The sequence below is a fragment of the Morone saxatilis genome, unplaced genomic scaffold, assembly GCF_004916995.1.
Source record: "Morone saxatilis isolate NCDOM2014 unplaced genomic scaffold, NCSU_SB_2.0 Contig19, whole genome shotgun sequence".
NCBI classification, from domain to species: Eukaryota; Metazoa; Chordata; class Actinopteri; family Moronidae; genus Morone; species Morone saxatilis.
Window position 1 is genome coordinate 4086789 of NW_023339751.1, and position 21150 is coordinate 4107938.

Here is a 21150-nt window from a genome sequence, read left to right on the forward strand (position 1 = left end):
AGCTTCCTCGGTGAGAATGAAATAAATAAACAATGAATGGTCCACTCTCCTCGCGCGCCTCATCCCATCTCATGCATGGCTGCCAGTAATGGTCTACTGGGTGTCAGCTTTTATTGGCACGGCACAAAGCAAGTGCCAAGGGCTCGGTGGCTCGACTCCCCGCCGCAGACTCGGCCTGTGGATAAAAGCAAGCAAAATGCCCCAGTCGAGCTCAGAGACATAGTCATGTTGGGCTGGAACGAGGAAGTGCAGTGGAGAGGGGAGGGACTCAGGGCGCAGCTCCATGGGGCCGCCGCGGCGCTGCGACCTTCTGCACATGGAGCCGGGGAGAGTTGGAAGAACTTCATACTGCAAACTCAAGGAATAGCAGGTAAAGTGACTTCCACTGCGCTTTTTAGCTCGACACTAATCTCAAAGGCTAGTTCAAGACCTCTAAACTGAGCTCGTTTTTCTTCTCAAGGGTTTTTTAGGAAGCATTTGCACCTGACTGGAAAAAAGACTCCTTATAGTTTCGGTGCAGGTGCGCCGCAGCATCAGATCCCGTTTAGTGCGCGTTATTCTGAGTACAGGACATGTAGCGGATTGACAAACCAGAGTGTTTTTTAAAATTAAATACAGAAAGATATATGTATTTATACGCTTCATTTGTGAATAAATAGCCAGAAGTTTAACGGAAATAGAGGAATGTTCCCCATTTTCCAAGTCTCTTTTTCTGTTGGGAACACATGGATAAATAATTTCACAATCACTTATATTTATATAAAAATACTAGGCTGATTTTTAAGATTTTCATACAAATTATCTACGCATTTCCTTATAATTTTACCCTGTTTAAGACGTTTTCACACTCATGTTGTAGCACCTGTTGCAACAGATGTGCGCACTCAATAGACTTCTAGTCCCTCTGTAGCTGAACTTTAATAAAATATTAAAAGTCAATAAAATACTTTTTTTTTTTAAATTAAGACAAAGTTTTCTGGGGCCAAACACCAAACCGTAAGTGAAAATATTTTAGCGCTGCTTAAACAGGAAATCCGCACGCAGAGACTAACCCTGTATCTTTCATACAGTAAAAAATCAATAATCGATAAATCTGATAATTTCTCATACCGTTAAGCTTTGTGTTCACCTGTTCGAACCACAGTCTCAGTTGTTAAACGTCTGTGTGAAAGGAAGAGGAAAGAAAAAAAAAACACATATGTAGGCAGGACTGATGAAACTTTTTACACTGCTGACACTGAGGTGGAAAGTTGTTCATCAACGCCCAGACGAAAAAACAAGAAAGATTCACTGTTGAGGAAATAAAAGTGTTTTCATCTTTTCAACACGGTGCAAAACTCAAAAGTTCCTGCTTGTAGAAAATTGAGCGTCTGTAAAAAAAAATATATATTTGACCACAAGCTTTTTTGATTAAAGTAAGAATTAATCCATAATTGTTTCTTTAATGTGGCGTTTAATGTGTGATGTAAAGCAGTGAGTCAGTGAGTGGCCATTAGTTGTTAGTTCCTATGAGAGAGAGCATCTTCATCTTATGTTATCTGTATTTTCTTTTTAAAATTTGTAGCAAGTATAAATGTATTTAAAGTTTACTTTCAGGTTAAAATGTTATTTTTCTGAGTTTTTAACATTTTCAGGGAAGTTAATAATTCTGTAAATTCACTCAAATTTAGGCTTAAATGCAAATATTCAACGACAAAAACACTTAACAAAAGTAGAAGAAAATATACGTTAGATTTTTAGATGTAAGATCTATACTGCATTTTAAAACTTGGAAAGGAACCCCAATACCTGCACAAATTGGACTTTGTCATTGCTCGGTTGGAACGAGAAGTGTTGAAAGTGTGCTGCAAATCTGTCTGCAGATACATCATCTTTTCTTGTCAGTAGAAACAGAAGTAGGAGGTAGGTTGGGGGGGGTGGGGGGGCAGAGGAAGGCAGACAGTTATTAAAATGATTGTACTGTCTGAATAGCAGAGTAGTGAAGTGTGTCAGATGCAAATGAAGGAAACTTCTCTGCAGCGCACCTTTACTCTCCCCTCACCCCCTCGATAGGCTCCCAGAACACATCCGCTAACACTATCTACCCACTTACACCCATACATTTCATGAATTACTGATGAGAATCTCCATGTGCATATGAACAAAGGTGACCATGCACCACATTGCTTGGCAGTGTAAGATAATCTCTTCTCCTAATGGCTGATAAGAAAGCGCCCACTGCTTCATTACTTCTCATAAAACCCACAAGAGTGAAAATTATTAATTCAGATGTTTTCATTAATCGTCAGAAAGTCTGCTTAGTAACTGTAAAAGTGGAAACTTTGAGTGCCAGTGTGGATTATTTGAGTTATGATTCATGTTGTTTTTGCGCATGAAATAAGAGTGAGGTCAGCATTAATGTGTGATAAAACATGTACATGAACATGTTTTTTGCCGCCAAAAGTCTAATTGTCATAAGCAGAAACATAAACATTTTTTTACACGAGCTTCCTTGGCCCTAAATCACACTTTTATTTTGTTTTTAGTGTTTAATCGTTCCATTAAAAGTAACAGATTTGATCAAATTACAACATAAAAGTGAATTATTATTTTAAAAATTAAAAATGTAATGACATGAAACTTTAATTAATCCTAACTAAAACCCTCAAGAAGTGTCTTTTTGTGACATTTCTATACTTGAGTGTTGGTTAATGTATTCCACTGTTTGCTGTTCATTTTAAATGTACATTATATGTGTATGGTTATACATACACACCAAGCTTCCTCCTGGGTATCCAGACTTACTGGTGTGGTCCTCAGTATCTGTTAACGGTTTCGTTGTTTCTCATCTCCACCCAGCTCCCTGGTGTAGCTTTTGCACCTCACTATAAGCGACGCCTCTAACCTCCCCTCCCCACCCCCCACCCCCCCAACACACCACCACGATCCACCAAACACACACACACACACACACACACCAACACAACACACACGAGCACACACACACCCAGGGCCAAGAAGGACGGACCGAGAATTTGTCAACCCACAAGCCTCTTCCTTCGTCCTCCTCACTTGACTACGTAGAACTTTTCCAGTCCCCCTGGCGCTTTTGTCAGAAGTCTTCTGTGACTTTCCATTTCACTGGCCTGAAAGATTCCACCCTGCCCCCAGTTCACACACACACAAACAGCCACACCACACACACACACACACACACACCCTCCAGCTACAACCAAAGGACATGAGCAATAAGGGGTAAAAAAATAATTTCAGTTTGATTTAGATTGAATAAATGAGAAAAACGTTATGACTGTTAGCTGGATGAAAACTTTTTTTATTGCACTGCTCTTATAGTACAGAACACAGTGTCGAAAAGAGCTGCAACTACACAACAATGCGGAAAAGTTTTATAAATAGCAACAAAACTGTTCTGTGACATGTAGAAAATAAAAAACAGCATAAAAATAGTATCAAATTATAGCTACTTCCTGACTATTCCTGAGGCACCTTTACTTTCCACAGCCCTACCGCAAGTGGGTTGTGCTGAATGTAGGAACTCTCTTTTTTTATTCCTGTCGAAGCCCCCCGCCCAACACATCCGTGTTTCCCCTCGCACCATCTGCCCAAAGAAAAAAGGGGCACATGAAATCCCCCCCCCCCCCCCCGCCCCCCCGACCTCTAAACTCCAGATGCTGAAGAAACGCTGCCTGCAGAATCCGTAGCTCAGCAGAGTAACACGCTACACCCCTGTGTTTGCCCGAACAAATTATCTGCAATCAGTGACCTTTGCCCCACCTCCTCCTCCCCTCACACTTGCATCCTGGGCGTCTTCAGGCCACCGAACTCCTGACTTGACTCCGCAGAATACTGTGCGTTGCGACAGAGCGGCCCGGTCGCTTCCCACTATTTGTTCCAAATGTGTGGAGCCATCTGTCAGTAAAACAGGAAGGCCTAGGTTCCCCTTCTCCCTTGGGCTCGTTTCGCTATTTTCAGGAGCTTCACTTCTCCCTGAGTGGCTGCTTGGACTGGGCAGCGGCCCCACCAAGGGCTTCTTGAAGTGGCGGAGCTGGGGCTGAGGCTGTCGGGCCCATCTGCTGCAGGCTTGAGGGCCATCCATTATTAATGGGGCCATGAGCACTGGTGACTCCTCAGATATTCAGCCCTGGCCGAAGGATCGCTTCTAAAAAATAAATAAAGAGAACTACACTGTCCTCCGGCCTGCTTTTCTGTCTTTCTTCTTTTCTCTCTGCACCTTCCTGTTACGCTTGCTCTTCAGACTTCTTGCCCTTGCATTGCTATCTCTGCTTCTATACCTATCTCGCCGCTTTTTCTGTCTCCTCTCTCTTGCTCTCCCTCTCTTTGTTTCTCATTGTGGCTTGCATGCGTCTGTGCTCAGGCCGCGGGCTCAGCGATGCATGCTCAGTAAATTAGAGAGAACATGAGCGCCGATCAGCTGGGCACGGCAAACACCCGCATCCTCGTGACCTGGGGGCCAGTTAATTTTCTGCTTAATTTTGCGGCAGTCAGTTTGCATTTTTGGATGATTACGTGGCAGGAAATTAACAATAAATAACAAATGTGGTCTGAAAGCCCATTCCCGGCAACCCCGCACTACCAGCGGGCCCCATCAGTCAGAGCCAAGCCGCTCTTCAAGCTCAGTCTCTCTGTCAGACTTGTAATGAAAATGTCTGTAATTCTTTGTAATGTAATGTGGGGGACAGCGGTGTGTCTGCAGCTGTGACAAGAGCGATCTCACTGAGGTGGCGAAGTCACGCCGAGAAGTACACCCTTTACTCCACTCTAGCTTTTTATAATGTTGTTTCTTCAGCCTGCACTTGATTAAACTTACACACATCTACATCTCCATCTCTCTCCCATTAGAGTACCTGCACCGCATGGAGACAGAGGAGGCCCAGGAAATGGCCCAGATGCCAGGTAAAAGACTGCCTACTGCATGATTGAGCCGTAGAGTGCAAAAGGTAGATACAATAGGCCCACACACAGGCTCTTACACCACCCTGGAGGTAATTTTGCTTTCCCTGAATGAGACATGTAGAGGGGTTGCATGGTGAGTGATGGGTGTTCGATGGTGTGTGTCTCCCCAGGCAGGGACAGCCCCCCTGCCAACGAGGCATCCGAGGAGGCAGAGGAGCCCATGGCCGTCCCCGAGGACCTGTCAGCCAGCTCCACCCACCAGCAGAACAACAGAGGGGACAAAGGTACGAGGCAACATCTCACCAAACACACCCACAGCCAGTCAGAACATCACTGATGCTTGTGTAAATTAAGAATAAGCAGCGTTATTGTGAGTGTATCCCATGAAGCAGCAATCAAAAAGAGTCAAAACCACTGCAGTGCCTTTCCCAATAGAAATGTATTCATTCCCAAAGCATCCAAATCAGAGTAAAACGCTTAAATGAAAGTAATGTCAGTATCAAAAGCCTAACATATATATATAAAAAGCATAAAAATGTTCTTATAACTTAATCCCATGCATATCCAGTGGGAGATATTTGCCGTTCCAAATCCCTTGGAAAAATTAATTTAAAGCTGCAAAGAGACACATTTAGGTCATTGGCAGAAAAAGGTAAAAAATAAATAAATAAAAAAATCCCTTTGATCCATGGCATGTCATTAATAAGCCGAATCTTAAGGAATAGCTAATGTGGCCTTGATTTGAGTTTGTGAACATCCAGCCAGGGAATATCATGGTGAAAATAAGGATGAAGCGTGCGAGGGGGATTCACATCGGCGGCGTATATTTATCTCAAGTCTCCTAACATGGGTGGCTTGTGAAAAAACAGGAAATGTTCAAGGTGGGATCATTATTGGTCATTAATAGATAATCAGTTTGACATGACAGCAAGATGAATCAGACACAACATGCAGTTTTAATAGGATAAATAGTGTAGGTATTATGTTTGCTTATTATTATGGTTTATTCATGATATTCGTAGCACGTCAAAGCATGTTAATATTTCCACCGAATGTCTGAAATGTTAGGGACCGTAACAGCTTTCAAGATCCACATTATCATTTATTGAATTAATTTATTAAATCTTAAATCAAAAAAAAAAAAAGAGGTGCATTTTGTTTTCATCGTGAAAAATAATTCTACTTAAAGTCAAACATGAAGAAAAAAAAAGCCTGACAGCTGACCATCCTATCGGTGTTTTTCCACTTATCCAGATAACGGCAAAGATTAGCAACACACAGTCAAAAATAAAATGTGAGAGGAAACTGAAATAGGATGTGTAAGAGTTTCCTAAGAAGAACTTGCCATCAGACAGTTTCAACACTCCTGGAGATAAAGAGTTCAGGAACAGGGCCAAGCTCTCAGAGATCAGCGCATCAGTACACCACATAGGTCACACACCTGCACACACACTTACTCACAAAGGCTCTCTGTTTGACTTTACAACTGCTGAGATGTCGGGCAGCAATCTCTGAACAAGTCCTGAGACGGCGTCTAAACAATTAAAACATGTTAACTGTAGTCTGTAGAGCCACGTTTTATTCGACTGCGTAATGGATGTTTACTGCAATACAGGAAAAAAATGGGGAGATGATTTAAATGTGTGACCTTTATCGGCGGCATGTAAAGACAGTAAAGAAGGCACAGCTGGATGTATGACTTAATGTACTATATGTAAGTTTCTGTTCATTCCCTACACAGTGTGATCACTTCGCATGTGTCTATATAGGGACAGAGAGAAAGAGCCAAAAGAGCGAAAGAAGGGAAGTGCAAGTATCTGGTACATCTATGCATCGCTGCCTTTGTGATAAAAGCCAGAATGAGTTATAATTATCACCCAGGATCATGTGCTGCTCAGTTCTCTGTTGTGAAAAAAGGCAAAAAGCAGGGGGACTATATGTGGGACACGGGACCTCAAAGTATCGAAAGCTCAAAACCTCAAAACCCAGGTTGTTTCCTGTTGCAAATAAGTCTTCACAGCCTGGGATCGTCATTGTTGCTGCACTTTAACACATATATGACTGAGGTTCAAAGTCAGCCTTTTTTTGTCGTTGATAGTAATTGTCACAAAAAAAATGCAAGCTAGATGAATTGTATTGTCTTGTGTGGCTTTAACTGAAAATGAGCATGGAGACGTATTGTTACAGTACATTTGGTAAAAGTCACAAGATGACTCTCAACATCCCGGTGAAATGATTTCTCTTTCACTTTCAGTGATTCAAACGGAGCCTTTGCTATTTCAGAGACCTGAGACTAAGAGGGAGACTGAGCTGAGTCTAGTTCCCGAAAACATGGAGGCGAATTTCTTTTTTTTTCTTTTTACAGTGTGAGGGGAAAAGCAGGCTGTTTTTGGTGTTCCTGCAAGTCGTGTCGAGTGTGTTGCTAGCGTGGTTTAACACATGTGGTTCCACTATCTTGCACACAAGGTTATTTTCAGGCAGTGAGAGCAGCAGTAGTCAGTAACAGGAACTTCCAGCAGGCTCCCTGTGTTTCCACACTGCAGAACTAACACACTTGCTTTCTATCAACCATCGACCTCTTTCAGTACAGCTTGATTATTTCTTCTTTTTAATGCCCAAAAATGCTTCTTTTACACTTGTGCTTTTTTTTAAAAAAATATCTGTTTGTCACTTCTCTCGGTATTGTGTCATTGTTTCGTTCTCTACAACGTGTTACCCTTAACACATTCAATATAACCTTTTTATTGCAACCTGTTTTGTTTGTCTACGATGTGATCTGACACTTGCTTCCCAAAATGAGCAAATCAGGATGTGTGACCATGACAAACATGACATAAAGTAAAAAGCCTTCTTCCTATTCCCAATTCAGTCACAACTTCCCCTTATCCATGAGAAGTGGGTGGTAGCCCAACGTTCATGGTTCCCTTCTGTCTGCTTTAGCCGGCTGATAACCTGAGAGCCTCGCTGGTGTATTAAATGTCTCAGGAACTGACAACTAAACATAAAGGTGTTTTAACAATTCTGAAATAATATGGCTTATGTACAATATAAACTTGCTTTAGGGTTATTCCTGGATCAGTGGCTATATTCCCATGCACTGATAAATGCCTCTTTTTCCAATTCTGAGCAAGGCACAAGTCTGTGTATGTCTTTATGTTGGTACATAATTTCACAACTCCCTGCTGACATTAGAAAATGACTTTAGTTACTCAGAAAATTGTGGCAATCAGAGGTTTTGTGGCTAAAACCATAAATTGAATTAGAAGGGTTGAAGTGGTGTAGCCACTTATCGAGTTTTGCTTTCGAACCCTGTGATATGCAAATGGGACGAACTCGATCACTTACACTGAAAAAATCCCTTTTACCTTACTTTTTTCTGACACTTACGTCATCATTAAAGTACTTATGCCTGACTGAAAGACCTTGGTGGTTCAAGTGAGAAATTCACACGTACATTTTTGCAACATGTGCAGTGTAGTCCAAGTCCCAAAAAAAGATGACTCTGACTCTGTTCAGTGCAGGTTGTAACACGTGTTCATCTGCACTGCTCTTCACAAACCGCCACAGAAGGTGTGAACACGTTGTACGTCGATGATTCCCGACCAGGGGAGACGTGGAGGAATGTGGAGTAGCTAAAGTAATTTGAAAAAAAAAACATTCTCATATTGACTTACCTGAACACAACTTATTGAGAGTGTGCGTGAGCTGGCGAGCGAAGAGAAGTTGTAACTGTAACGGCTAAAAGTAACAATACATGGTAATAGATAATGTTATGCTAAAATAATGGATAAACAGTTGAAATAGTTAGCTTAAAGTAATGGATAAATAGTTGAAATAGGTCATCTCAGCTCAAATTAACACATGCATGGTTAGAATTGATAGCGTTGTGCAATAGTGCAGTAACAGCTAACTGTTACTGGATAAATAGTTGAAATAGCTAAATAGTAAAGCCCAAATTAAGTAAAAGAAAATGGTTAAAATAAATGGTGGTGTGAATGAAGAGTTCCTATTACAGGTTATCTGTTAACCCGTGTAACACCAGTTAACTCCTAAATGAAAGTAAAAGCACAATAATAGTTTTGTGAACTTTGTGTTGAAATACAAAAGATCCCCACTGACATGCATAATTAGCTTTGTTGCATTGTAATTGTATTTTTAATGCACACGTTTTATGTATAATGTGTAATATGTAATTTTAGCACCATTTCTTTTTCCTTTCTTTTATTAACAGTGAAGCCTCTCCTTCCCTTTGCGTGTTCAGCTGGTGTTTCAGATGAGAAGATTGTCATGCAACAGCAAATTAGAAAAAAAAAATGTTGTGTGGAGATCGGACAATCGGATTATGTGACTTTGATCATAAACATTTCATGATCCTACGCTGTTCGTTCTGTAAATTTCACTCCACCTCCTGCTCTCGATGGGAAACATTATGTACATTTGGGGATTTATTGTTCCCTTGGTTGCTCTTGGTGAAAACAAGACTCCCGCATAAAAAAACAAAACAACAACGTTTCAGTTACAGGCTGTTTTACAATTCCTTTCCCGTGCTTCCCTTTCTGTCACTTCTCCATAATTCTTGGTATTTCAGTTAGACAGGCCCTCTTTCTGAAGCTTCCCCTTTTCCATAGATTCCTATATTTCATGATTTCCACTTCTTCCTCTTCAGTTGTACAAACAGAGGTAGAGGCATGGGGAAATCAGGCTGCCACCATGACATGCAAACCACAGGTTTGTAGCCATGGGACTTGCATGATCTGTCAGTTCTCTTAAATGCTTCTAAATTTCTCTGGTGGGAAAAAGAAGGAGCTGGTAGTTCAACACAGAGGACACTTCTCTTTTCTGATTTACTTTGGGAACATCAGTCATCAAACAGTGTGTAATTGTTCCACGAATAACAGTCGGCATTAACTTTCTGTACCCTTGCAATCACAGGAATTCGACAGACTAAAAAGGCCAAATGTGAGTGTGTCTTGTGTGTGTTCATTGTGCTCTGTTGCTCTGATAGACACCGCTGTCGTCCCTAGTTTCACACTGCTTCCTGTGTCTCTGTTTCCTGTTTATCTTGCTGTCATTTGTTTCACCAAAGTGTGATGGTGTGAGATGATCTATGTTTCTTCATCACTGACATCCTCAAACAGCAGACACGCGATTCCACCTGTGAATCCTTATGAAATATACTATGCTGCTTTGAAAAGATGAGCAATGGAGTCTACAGTTTAAATGAGTGGGCTGTGGGTTGATCTTATCTGATGTTTGTTGATGTTGTTTCTCAGGCTGAATTCACAAAAACGCCTGAAATGAGGGGAAGTTTTTGAAGTTTTGATGCAGCATCCCGGTAAACATGAAAATGTTGCGCACTAAAGGAGGTTTGTCGTTACGTTATTGCCGTTGTTGCTCTAGTTGTGTTTCACTGCAGTTGTTACATACAGCGTCTATCCCAACATACAGAGGGAATGAACAGAACCATATTGACCACAGCACCATATTAAAGTTCAGTTTCATGGCTGCGAGAATTCATCAACATAGTCTCTATAGAGTGAGTGAGTCATTTATCTGAGTTCAAAACTAAAACTTATGAGATTTAAAGGTTTCTGAAACCATCTCACCAAAATAAAAGGTCAAACAATAAGGCAAAGGTGAATTTAACAATAACAACTGGTAAGGGAAATGATGAAATAAGTATAATGTTTAAACAACTAAAATAAAGATATTAGGAGGGATCAGGGTTGGGAGGGTAACCTTAAAAATGAAATCCATTACAATCACTAATTACCTTTAAAAAATGTAGTCAATAATCCAAATATCACAATATTAAAGTAAGCAACCTTTGAAAAGAAGATTTTTAGCATCAAAAATGTGTCCTCTGCTTTATTTTTTAAAGAAAAACAGATTTATTTTAAAATTGCAATCCCATTAAGTTATTTACCTTGTTTTGTATCCTGATTACATAACTTAGTTACATGTAATCTATTACTCCCCAAGCCTGTTAGTACTACTTAAAAAACAAAAATAATGACAGAATAAAACTATAGTTTTACTTAAAATGAAGAAACAAAATGAAAAAGAAGCTAATTTGTAAGACAAAACTAATTATCTTGCATTTAATTAATTATAAAGGATCAGTTATGTAAAGTGAATATAATGAACAAACCTCTATTAGAAAGAAGTGATTCAGTCAAATAGGCTCACAAAATTGTTTCCCCAACACTGTAACACCAAATAAGTTACTTAAACTCAAGAAATGGTTGGAAATTTTAAGTAAAACTAACTCAATTTTGTCATTTTTATTTGTACTGTGAAAACAAAAAACCTAGTTCTTAAGAATGTTTCTGACTTACAAAATTGAGTTTGTTACTTAAAATCTTTACAGAATTTTTGAGTTAGAATAACTTACATTACAGTGTATTATGAAGTCACAACCAGAACAAAGGCACACTGTTACAGAAAGCAGCTCTATCTATTCTCACATCACATTGATAAACTGCCCATCTTCAGCATATAACATCATGACAGATCCATGCTCGTATTCTAAACAGTGGCCCCCCCTTGCCCTCTTTTCCAGCCTGTAACATTAAAGTTGAGGCTCGCAGTGATGAGGAGAATGGGCTGGCCTGTGACATGAATGGCGTGGAGGAGGAGGAGTGCGCGGAAGACTTGCGCGTGATCGATGCCTCGGGGGCCAAGGTGAACGGCTCACAGCCGAGCCCTGAAGCCAAGGCCTTCTCCTCGGCCGGCGGTATCCGGCTGCCCAACGGGAAGCTCAAGTGCGATATCTGTGGAATAGTTTGCATTGGCCCCAATGTGTTGATGGTGCACAAGCGAAGCCACACTGGTAAGCCGTCTGCAATCCTTCTTCCCCTTCCTTTGCACCCATGTTCACTGTTAGTATGAGAGGATGGATCAGAGGTAGAAAGGTGGCTCCCCCCTCATGCTTAGAGCATTTCTTTAGAGATTAAAAGGCAAAAATGAAGTGAGTTGTACTGTAGCTTTGTGTCTTCTTTGCCTACAGACAAACATAAGTGATAGAGTCTTAGAAATAAACTTTAGAGCCTGTTCTTATGTTTGCAGTCATCCTTATACTCAGTAGTTGTAATGGCATCCTCGCGTTTGGCTCTGTGCATGTAGACCCTCCTATCGTGCGTGAAATAGACTTTGAGCATACCATTAGCGTTCATTATTGTTCATCTAAATGACTGAATTACCACATGACAAGCAACAGTAACTGATCAAATTATTGTGCGATAAAGTAGCAGAGAAGAACTTGGTCAGGAAAAAAAAAAAAAACATGCCCTCAGTTGAGAAACAGGATATCTGCTGCAATTAAATGGAATCTCTATGAACTGACAATTATCTGCCTATTAAAAGTTTTTCAAATTTCAAAATTGATATTCTATTGTAATGAAGCCAAAGCAGTGGTGGGGAACATTTTTGAAAAAGGCACTTAACTGTCAAGCTTTAGAAACTAATGAAACTCAAAATGGAAGAAAGGAACACTAGACTAATGTAAATGCAAAAGAAAGTACAATAAAAGATATAATGAAGTGCCTCCTATTTAAATAGAAAATATTCTGTGGTGAGTCTTTGCTCCTGAAATGCATTTTTAATGAATTTCCTTTTTTATATATTTTTGCTGCTTCACTGGTGACTCTTATTTTATGGGGGGCCTTTGAAAAAAAAAAAAAAAACCCATATTAAAACGTTCTCACAGAATGCCACAACACTCGGAGAGGCTGGATATTGGTTTATTCCAGAAGCGCTGATCAGGAAGACTGGCTCTCAACACAAAGTGTTTCCTTCGCTTTATTCAAATGAGGCTGAATTTGCATTGTGATGTGCCGCTCTTATTTTAGAGACGAAGAAGAGGAAAAAATGAGATTTTCAGATCAAATTGACCTAGGCAATGGTGCATTACGGAACTGGCAGGCTGAGTCTGAAAGGCTCTTGTTCGATCAGAGCGCCAGAAGTCGGTGGGGCAGGGGGAGCATGGAGAGATGGAGTGTCACTCTGCTGTGAAACCCTCCCACAGGCTGCTGGATCGCTCTCTGCCCCGGAGACGCTCCATCATCCGGCTTGTTCTGCCGCTCGGGATTGCTTGTAGTGCAGTGACCCCGCATTCCCACAGTAGAAACATGCTTTTTCATCCACATAGAGAAGACTTTTTGCTTTTATTGTTGTCAGTGGAGGGATCAAACATACAGTGGTGAGATTAGAGAGAGTAGTGCAATCAAGAAAACATTAAAAATCATGAACTGCCTGGTAGGGTACTAAAAATCGGGTGCTAGTAAAACATACAAGTTATCCTTTTTTCAGTTTTTTTTCTTTGTGTTTTATCTGCATCTCTGTAGAGTAATGTCTGTTGTGTTCTTGTCCTCAGGAGAACGTCCTTTCCAGTGCAGCCAGTGCGGTGCCTCTTTCACCCAGAAGGGCAACCTCCTGCGCCACATCAAGCTCCATTCAGGGGAAAAACCCTTCAAGTGTCACCTGTGCAGCTACGCCTGCCGCAGGAGGGACGCCCTCACCGGCCATTTACGCACCCATTCGGGTGAGTATGCGCAGCTCTCCAACACTGAAAACCACTCGTGGTGTTTCTAGGACTGCTGCGTGGAAGCCTTAACAAAAGGCATGACATGTTCTGCAGTGCATACAGTGAGAGCTATGTAAGGGGAAGTTGACAGGGTGTAGATATGGTGTCACTTTTTTTTTTTGCAAATAGTTTGCAGAAGTATGTGTTAATGAAATTTTTGGGTGTAAACAGTGCACTTACAAAGCCTGCTCTGAATAGTTTAGTAGTAGTATCTGTACTTAGAACAGTGAAACCATAACCTGCTAATTATATTTATTTTTTGTACACCAGTTTTAAATTAAATCAATTTGCACATTCAACTGCTTTAAAAGTCCAATCAGCGTTTCTAATTCAATATGCTTTTTGTCAAATTCAGCCAAGTTGAGCTGCTCTCATTGGCTGTGCAGCTTCGACAGTTCACTAAAATATGATTCTGAAACGATTTTAGGAGAGAAATAGGCAACGCAGTAACAGAATCTTGATTCATATTTGATCAGCACTGCCTAGTGGTGGGAAGTAGACTCATTTCTCCATAAGACTGTATGCTATGTTTATTGCAGCCAATGAAGCTCTCCCTGCTGGCTGTTACATAAAATGCAGGTTTAAGACACTTCTGCCCTGGCTTTACTTCACAGACCCAGCAGCTCTGTCCTTTATACATGAGATATTTGACAGTGAGACTTTTATTTATTTATTTTACTGTCATCAAATCCCATGACGGGATTAAAACCAGCAGTGTGTCATCCTGTCTCTCATCCCTACTGTGTTTGTGACTCATCTTCAAGCCCAGTCATTCCTCACAGGGTCACAGTGATGATGATGAATGTGTCCATCCAGTGAAACAAAGTGGCTCATTTAGGTGTTTTTTTTGTAGCCTTCTTCTGAGATCTATCTTAGATTTTGGTCTACACCAAAGAGGAATAAGCTATAGTTGTGGTTTATGCTCAGGGTAGCCAGAATTTCCCCCCACCATTCAACATAAGGATTTTTCTGTTTTGTATTTTACATATTCAATAGACTATATTTCACAGCTGTGGGTCTATTGTTATGTAGTCTTCTCTACAAAGCCAGGAAGAAACTGCTGCTGGACTCAATCCCTTATTTATTTATTTTAAATTGAGTCTATACAGGAATCTGCTTATTAAAAAACCCTCCATGAGTTGGACAAGCTTTTATCTGTAGAATAGAAACTCCCCCCGAGTTGCTTCCCGAATTCCCCCTAAAAAATCCAACACAGGACATGACCTCAGTAGTAGCTAGCTACAGCCAAACTCATGATGCCATACCAAGAAGAAATGTGAAGGTTTTGCACTGGACTTCCCAAAAAAAACTGTCAGTTAAACACAGTGGGTGGAACAGCCAGGCCATTTCCTGGGGTTTTCTGTCAAAGTTTATGTAGGTAGTGCTTTTTAAAAAAATCTTCTTCACCTAGTTTGTCTTCTATTTATTCCAGTCAGACTAGAAATAAAAAAGCCATAATTTCCTGTGTTTTTTCAGGAAATAGCTACCAAATAGGGTATTTAGAACAGCAGATTGAACTAACTATAGCTTCGAGCATTATTGTGTAACTAAACCAAAGTATATTGATTTAAAAAATGCCATATAACTTATAATATCAGCCATCACATAGAATATAACACTGCTCTGTTCACTTACATAATGTTATTTGTTGCAGTCGGAAAACCCCACAAGTGTGCTTACTGTGGGCGGAGTTACAAACAGCGCAGCTCTCTGGAGGAGCACAAGGAGCGATGTCACAACTACCTCCAGTGCATGGGGCTGCAGAACAGCATATACACAGGTTGGTGCCTCACGTGACGCACACTGAGCTGTCACCCAAATATAATGACCTACTTTAGTCTAAGTGCAGGACTCGCTATGCATGCAACAGCAGTCTACCATGCCGACATTGTTGCTGTTACTAAACGCTCCAACAAGTCAGGCAGAAGTTATTTAGCCATTAGAGAGCTAATTAAGTCAAATTAATCATGTTGTCAGTGTAAAGTTCTGTATGTGGTCATATATAGTCAGCAAGTCATAAACTGAATGAACCTAAAAAAATTGAGAAATACATCTACATCTGTGAGCATGAACAAATTCTATATTTATAGACCAAGTGCTTCACATGTGTCAGAATAGTCCGCTCTGTGCTCTGTAAGAAAGTACCATCATGTGTTATCAGGCGCCAGTTCATCACTTTAAACAGAACAACCTCAAATTACTTTGACTCTGAAATCTACTTTTCTGTCTTGCTTTCCAGTAATAAAGGAAGAAAGCAACCAGAATGAGCAGAGGGAAGACTTAAGCCAGACGGGATCTGACAGAGCCTTGGTGCTAGACAGACTAGCCAATAATGTAGCTAAGCGTAAGAGCACTATGCCACAGAAGTTTGTGGGTAAGGGCTGAAATCTGCTTCCTTTGTGTAAATATAATGTCGCTGCATTTGATGAAAAAAAACTGTTACTGCTGCACGTATAAAGCTGCATAGGTTAATTTGTTTTGCCACCCTGGCTCTGCAGAATGCATGCAGACAAAAGGTCTATTTTTTGCAGTTCAGCCTGATGAGGAATTGTGAATTTAACTTCTTTAATTACTTTTTGAAAAGGCTATGATTTGTGTTTAATCCTGTATATTATTTTACATTAAGATGATGGTAATCTTCATAAAAAAAGAGGGTGAAATAAAATATTAAGAAGCTGTAGAGTGGTAGTGAAGTGGTAGAAGTGGTAGAATCAGACCATGAGACCAGAAAAAACAACGGTGAGTCATTTTCAAACTCAGCTAGGGAGGAGTAACCTCAGTATTAAGATCACAGGATGTAGATGAAAGTTTAAAGTGTGTGAGTAACCTTCACGTTCTTCACACATGTCTCTCTCTGGTCTCTCAGGTGACAAACGTCTGTCAGACCTCTCCTACGATGGAGGAACAGGTGAGCTGATTCAGCCCCACGTCATCGACCAGGCCATTAACAGCGCCATCAGCTACCTGGGGGCCGAATCGCTCCGGCCTCTGGTCCAGACCTCCCCGGCCTCCTCTTCTGATGTGGGCCTCAGCGCCATGTTCCCTCTCCACAAGCAGGCGCCTGAGGGCCACGCGGGAACGGGCCTGTCAGCCAAAGACAGCGCAGCTGAGAACCTTCTGCTGCTGTCCAACTCCAAGTCTGCCTCCAGCGAGAAGGACGGCTCGCCCAGCCACAGCGGCCAGGACTCCACAGACACCGAGAGCAACAATGAGGATCGCTCAGGCGGGACGGCCCCCGGCCTCATCTACCTGACCAACCACATCACCTCGGGGGTGAGGAACGGCGTGCTCCCTCTGGTGAAGGAGGAGCAGCAGAGGCAGTACGAGGCCATCCGGGCCAGCATCGAAATGGCCTCCGAGGGCTTCAAGGTGGTGACGGCAGACGGGGATCAGGTGAGGGCGTACCGGTGCGAACACTGCCGCGTTCTCTTCCTGGACCACGTCATGTACACCATTCACATGGGCTGCCATGGCTTCAGAGACCCCTTCGAGTGCAACCTCTGTGGTCACCGGAGTCAAGACCGATACGAGTTCTCTTCTCACATAACTCGAGGGGAGCATCGCTACTGAGCCCCAGAGAATGCACACACTTTCACACAGACAAACAGTTGTACATATGAAAAACATGCCACACTCACTCATTGACATCCCCCTGAAATAAATGCATAGAAAGAAAATGAGACGTAAAATAAAATACACTGTTGATGTCTGAAAGTTGTTTTTTTATACAAAGTATGCATGTTTGTTGGACACAAATAAATGTAAACTACTATTAAAAAAATGCATTTATTTTCATTTCAAATACAAAAGGAAGACTAGTTCATCAGAATAATGTTCAGTTACTGTGCCATGGCCTACATAGGATTTAAATCATGTATTTACAGTTGCCACATGTATCAAATGTATAAATGTGTTTTTTCTTTTGAAAAACCAGGCAGCAACTTTTCTTCTAGATTTAAAATAGAAAAGATATCCACCCTTACATTTACAAATCTCTGAACTGAAAGTGTCTGAAATGTCAATAAAATATTCTATTCTGCAGTTTTCAGTGCAGTAAAACCCCCATTTTAATATTGGTATTAAACAATCAATGTAGATTCCAAAGTTTCAACCTGTTCTTGTATTTGTAACAACCTACATATTATTTATATCACATTTACACGCCTGTCTGTTTTTGTATTTATTACAGTGATCGATGTTTGTCTGTAGAGTAGTTAATAAAAGCTGCATCTCTTTCTGTCCAATTGTACTAAATGTGTTTGAGGTGAAAACATGACTGCTGCTGGAAGCTTTAGTTTTATCAAAAGAAAATGTTATCAAGGCCTTTTGTTATATGATGGCTACGGATTGTTTCACTCACAAAATGAAAATGAGCCATTTGAGGTTTGAAGGAGCTTTATGCTTGCAAAATATCAATAAAGGATATTTTATATATGCACAAAGAGTTGGGAAGTGTTTTGTTTTTCAGTGAATGAGTGTTCATTATTGATGAAATAGTTTAATACTATTTTAAGTAAAGGATATTCTATGGCAATTGTATATGTTTTTAATAGAATAGCTTTTCTTTCCTGGACTATAATTACAAAGAATATGGAAATGTTCACTTACATAATGTTATTTGTTGCTGTAAGCGTGTTTATTGTGGGCAAAGGTACAAACAGCGCAGCTCTCTGAAGGAGCACAAGGAGCTGCAGAACAGAACACATGTGAACCACATGTTCGGAGTCGATTATAAATTAGGAGGCTGAGGAAAATGATTTCTGGAGTTAATGCAAAGTTTTCTCTGAGTTTTAGTGTATCATTTTCGCTTCTTAAGAAATGTGGAGATTTCATTTCACACTCTGGAACCTTCTGAAATAATTAAGTTTAGATGTCATTCAAGATGCCGCTCACTCCTACCTGTCAAGGAAGAGCCAAGAATGACTGGCATCTGAGTACAAAACAGAAAAACACGGAACACACTGAGGGAACATTTACAGTGAGAGGTGAATAAATAAACACTTCTCCCCATGCTGTGCAATTAAACTGTGTGGTTGCAAAGTACAGAATAGATTTAGCAAAAAAGATTCAAATATGAATCTTTTCTTCAGTGTTTTTGTAGTTATAAAGCATTATTTAAAGCTAAAAACATTAATTTATATTGTCTAATTTACCAAGGATGCCAGAGAAAACAGGGCTAACAACAGGGCTAACACAGTGGCATTTGTCTGCACAGAGACCCTCGTGTTAAAATTAAGACATCAAGGGAGTTCTGGTGCCATAAGCAGCACACACACAAAAGAGTGTGTGTGAGTGTGGAGATGCTCAGTGTGCACACACACACACACACACACACACACACCAGCATGTCAACCTGTGCCGTGTCCAGGACCTGAAGAGTCCCGCTGGTCCTCTGAGGAGTGGCAGCAGCAGAGAGCTGGGACAGAGAGGATCAGGCACTGGAGCAGAAGGCAGGGGCCGGGGCTCTGAGGGCCAGGCCTGTCTGGAGAGGCTCAGCCGAGGCCGACAGAGGAGCTCGGCGGCGTTGTGCGGCGACAGCCTCGTCCAGATGGCTGCTGTGTGATTTAGCAGAAACGGGAAGCAGCTGTGGCCAGCGCTGAGCCCCCCCACGCTTGACTGGGACCCAACAGGGGAGGGAGGGCATTTGCATGAGAGGGATAGTCTGGCCAACCAACTCGGGCCCTGCCAAAATCCCAAATCTCACTTCCCCTTTCAGCCAGCTGACTGAAATACTCCTTTAAGAATCAGACTCAACCACTTCCAATTGTGCTGTTAACAGGATCCAACAAGATTTTGATAGTTTTTTCACACTTTACATGACTGAATATTCACTGCAAACTTTGTGAAGTTAGCCGCTGTTTAAATTCAACTGGTGTTTCTCAACATTTGGGGCCGACTGCACAATTAAATGCACAATTAGATATCACATCTGATTGCCCCTTTTGGCTTTTCTTTCACATGACTGGATGTCTATTTGGGAATAGACAATGAGCAAATGGGCCCTTCTGTATACTTGATTATGGGCATCAAGTTCCAGTGGTGGAAAGTAACTAAATACACTCACTACTCAAGGTACTTGTTATATACTTGTTATACTTAAGTATTTTTATTTAATGCTATTTTATAACTACATTTCAGAAAAGGAATATTGTTCTTTTACTCTACTACATTAAATACACTGGATCAAATATTAAACCAGTGGTCCTTAATCTGTCTGGTTTATGACAATTAACAAAAAAAACGAGTCTGTTTCGGGCCCCTTGTCACGTTGTAAGAGTTGTCAGCAGTTCCACCAGAGACATTTCCCCTCTAAACTTCACTCATGGTTTCATTTGTTTTGCTTCTTTCCTATCCCATTAATTATCTTTATTTTATTTATTATTACTAATAAAGCTGTAAGTCATGATAAAAAACAATCAGATTTAATGCTGCCAATGGCTTGAGTAGTTGTCCGAAATATACATATGAAGGCAGTTTGAATGTGTGGAAATGGCGGACCGCCACCAACAATGAAAACTACTATATAATAATTACATAATGTAAATACATTGAAGGATATTGCAACAAAAAAAATGCAGACAATATCAAAAATGGTATTTTTTTTATTTGCTTTTACTTAAAGCTAATTGGTATTTTTTGTTGTGCAATTAATTAATAAATACACAATTACCCTTACATAGTGCCAGAACAGGCATTAAGGATGCAGAGTATGAATGAAAGCGACGCCATTAACTCTATTACAAGTCAGTGTACAATAAAAATGATTTTAAAGGCTGTGATTTTATGGTATAATACCATAAAACTTCAATTACAACTGAACTCAACCTGCCTTTATTTGGAACAGGCTTCTATATGGGACAAGCCTTTTAATGTGAAATACTATCAGATTGTTTATTTAAACCAGTATGAATATAACGTATTTAAGAATTAGGCTATTGAATAACAATTATCAATCAATAATTAGATCATTTGAGACTTTGGTTTCATCTATATCGTGCAGGCCTGGTGGGCTTTAAGAGGTTTAATACATGCCAGAGACCCTTATTTGTTAAAACTGTGTAGCAAGTCAGGCTAATAAAGGAAATCCTTTAATTGGGACCCTGCTTTTAATTAATGGTAGTTGCATAATGTTCATACGGCTCTATTCTCTACAGCACCGGTGTTGTGACTTTTTAAAGCTGGCAGAGGAAAACTATGGAGTGAAACTAAGCTGAATATGATTTATGCACGGAAAACAAACAAAACAGTTTGATAATGCTATCGTGCTGACCTTTATTTCACTAAAATCCAATTTGTATCCCCTTTTATTATTAGTTGCTTCCCCTGTCATTGTTAATATTTGACAACACTTGTGGTGTGTGGGAGAAGTTTGCTTTAAATAAAGGTTCTGACTGCTTCGTCCACCACCGATCTCTGGGAACTTTATTCCAAACATAAAGCAGTTATTAAAAGAAAATCCTCACCATCCCCAGGTTACTTTGTCTCTGTATACATTTCTAGCTCAGATTTGAATGACAAGCCTATAGGCAGTAAAATTATTGTTTGTTTTCAATAAATGTACTGTGTAATGTGTGTTTGTGACCACGTAAGCACAGATGTGACCACTGCTGCACAGCCACAGTCAAATTGAGCTACAAGCTTACACCATATGG

At 40.6% G+C, this 21150-nt stretch overlaps 1 protein-coding gene and 1 long non-coding RNA gene across 5 annotated transcripts in view; one reads left to right on the forward strand and one right to left on the reverse strand.

Annotated features, from left to right (window-relative positions):
* LOC118329401 overlaps window positions 1-1389 on the reverse strand; it is a 3764-nt gene extending 2375 nt beyond the window's left edge. Inside the window, exon 1 of the long non-coding RNA XR_004796788.1 lies at window positions 1111-1389. This is a non-coding gene — a long non-coding RNA (uncharacterized LOC118329401). The remainder of the gene's footprint in view (window positions 1-1110) is intronic.
* Window positions 1-17934, forward strand: ikzf1 (IKAROS family zinc finger 1 (Ikaros)). 4 transcript variants are annotated; one of them, XM_035663556.1, is made up of 8 exons: window positions 1-370; window positions 4861-4914; window positions 5085-5198; window positions 11477-11746; window positions 13289-13456; window positions 15153-15278; window positions 15738-15872; window positions 16365-17934. In XM_035663556.1, exons 1-8 carry the CDS (start codon window positions 37-39, stop codon window positions 17066-17068), a joined length of 1905 nt encoding a protein of 634 aa, XP_035519449.1. In that variant the 5' UTR covers window positions 1-36; the 3' UTR covers window positions 17069-17934. The 4 variants fall into 4 exon arrangements, with proteins under 4 accessions (XP_035519449.1, XP_035519450.1, XP_035519451.1 ...); XM_035663557.1 differs by lacking the exon at window positions 15738-15872; XM_035663558.1 differs by lacking the exon at window positions 11477-11746.
* Window positions 17935-21150: the final 3216 nt, after the last annotated feature.

Excerpts from the sequence above, each read along its gene's own strand:
- ikzf1 (XM_035663556.1), top strand. The coding sequence starts at position 37 with ATGGTCCACTCTCCTCGCGCGCCTCATCCCATCTCATGCATGGCTGCC. Across the intron at positions 11,747-13,288 it reads GCACAAGCGAAGCCACACTG|GAGAACGTCCTTTCCAGTGC; the intron begins GTAAGCCGTCTG and ends TCTTGTCCTCAG. Across the intron at positions 13,457-15,152 it reads CCATTTACGCACCCATTCGG|TCGGAAAACCCCACAAGTGT; the intron begins GTGAGTATGCGC and ends TATTTGTTGCAG.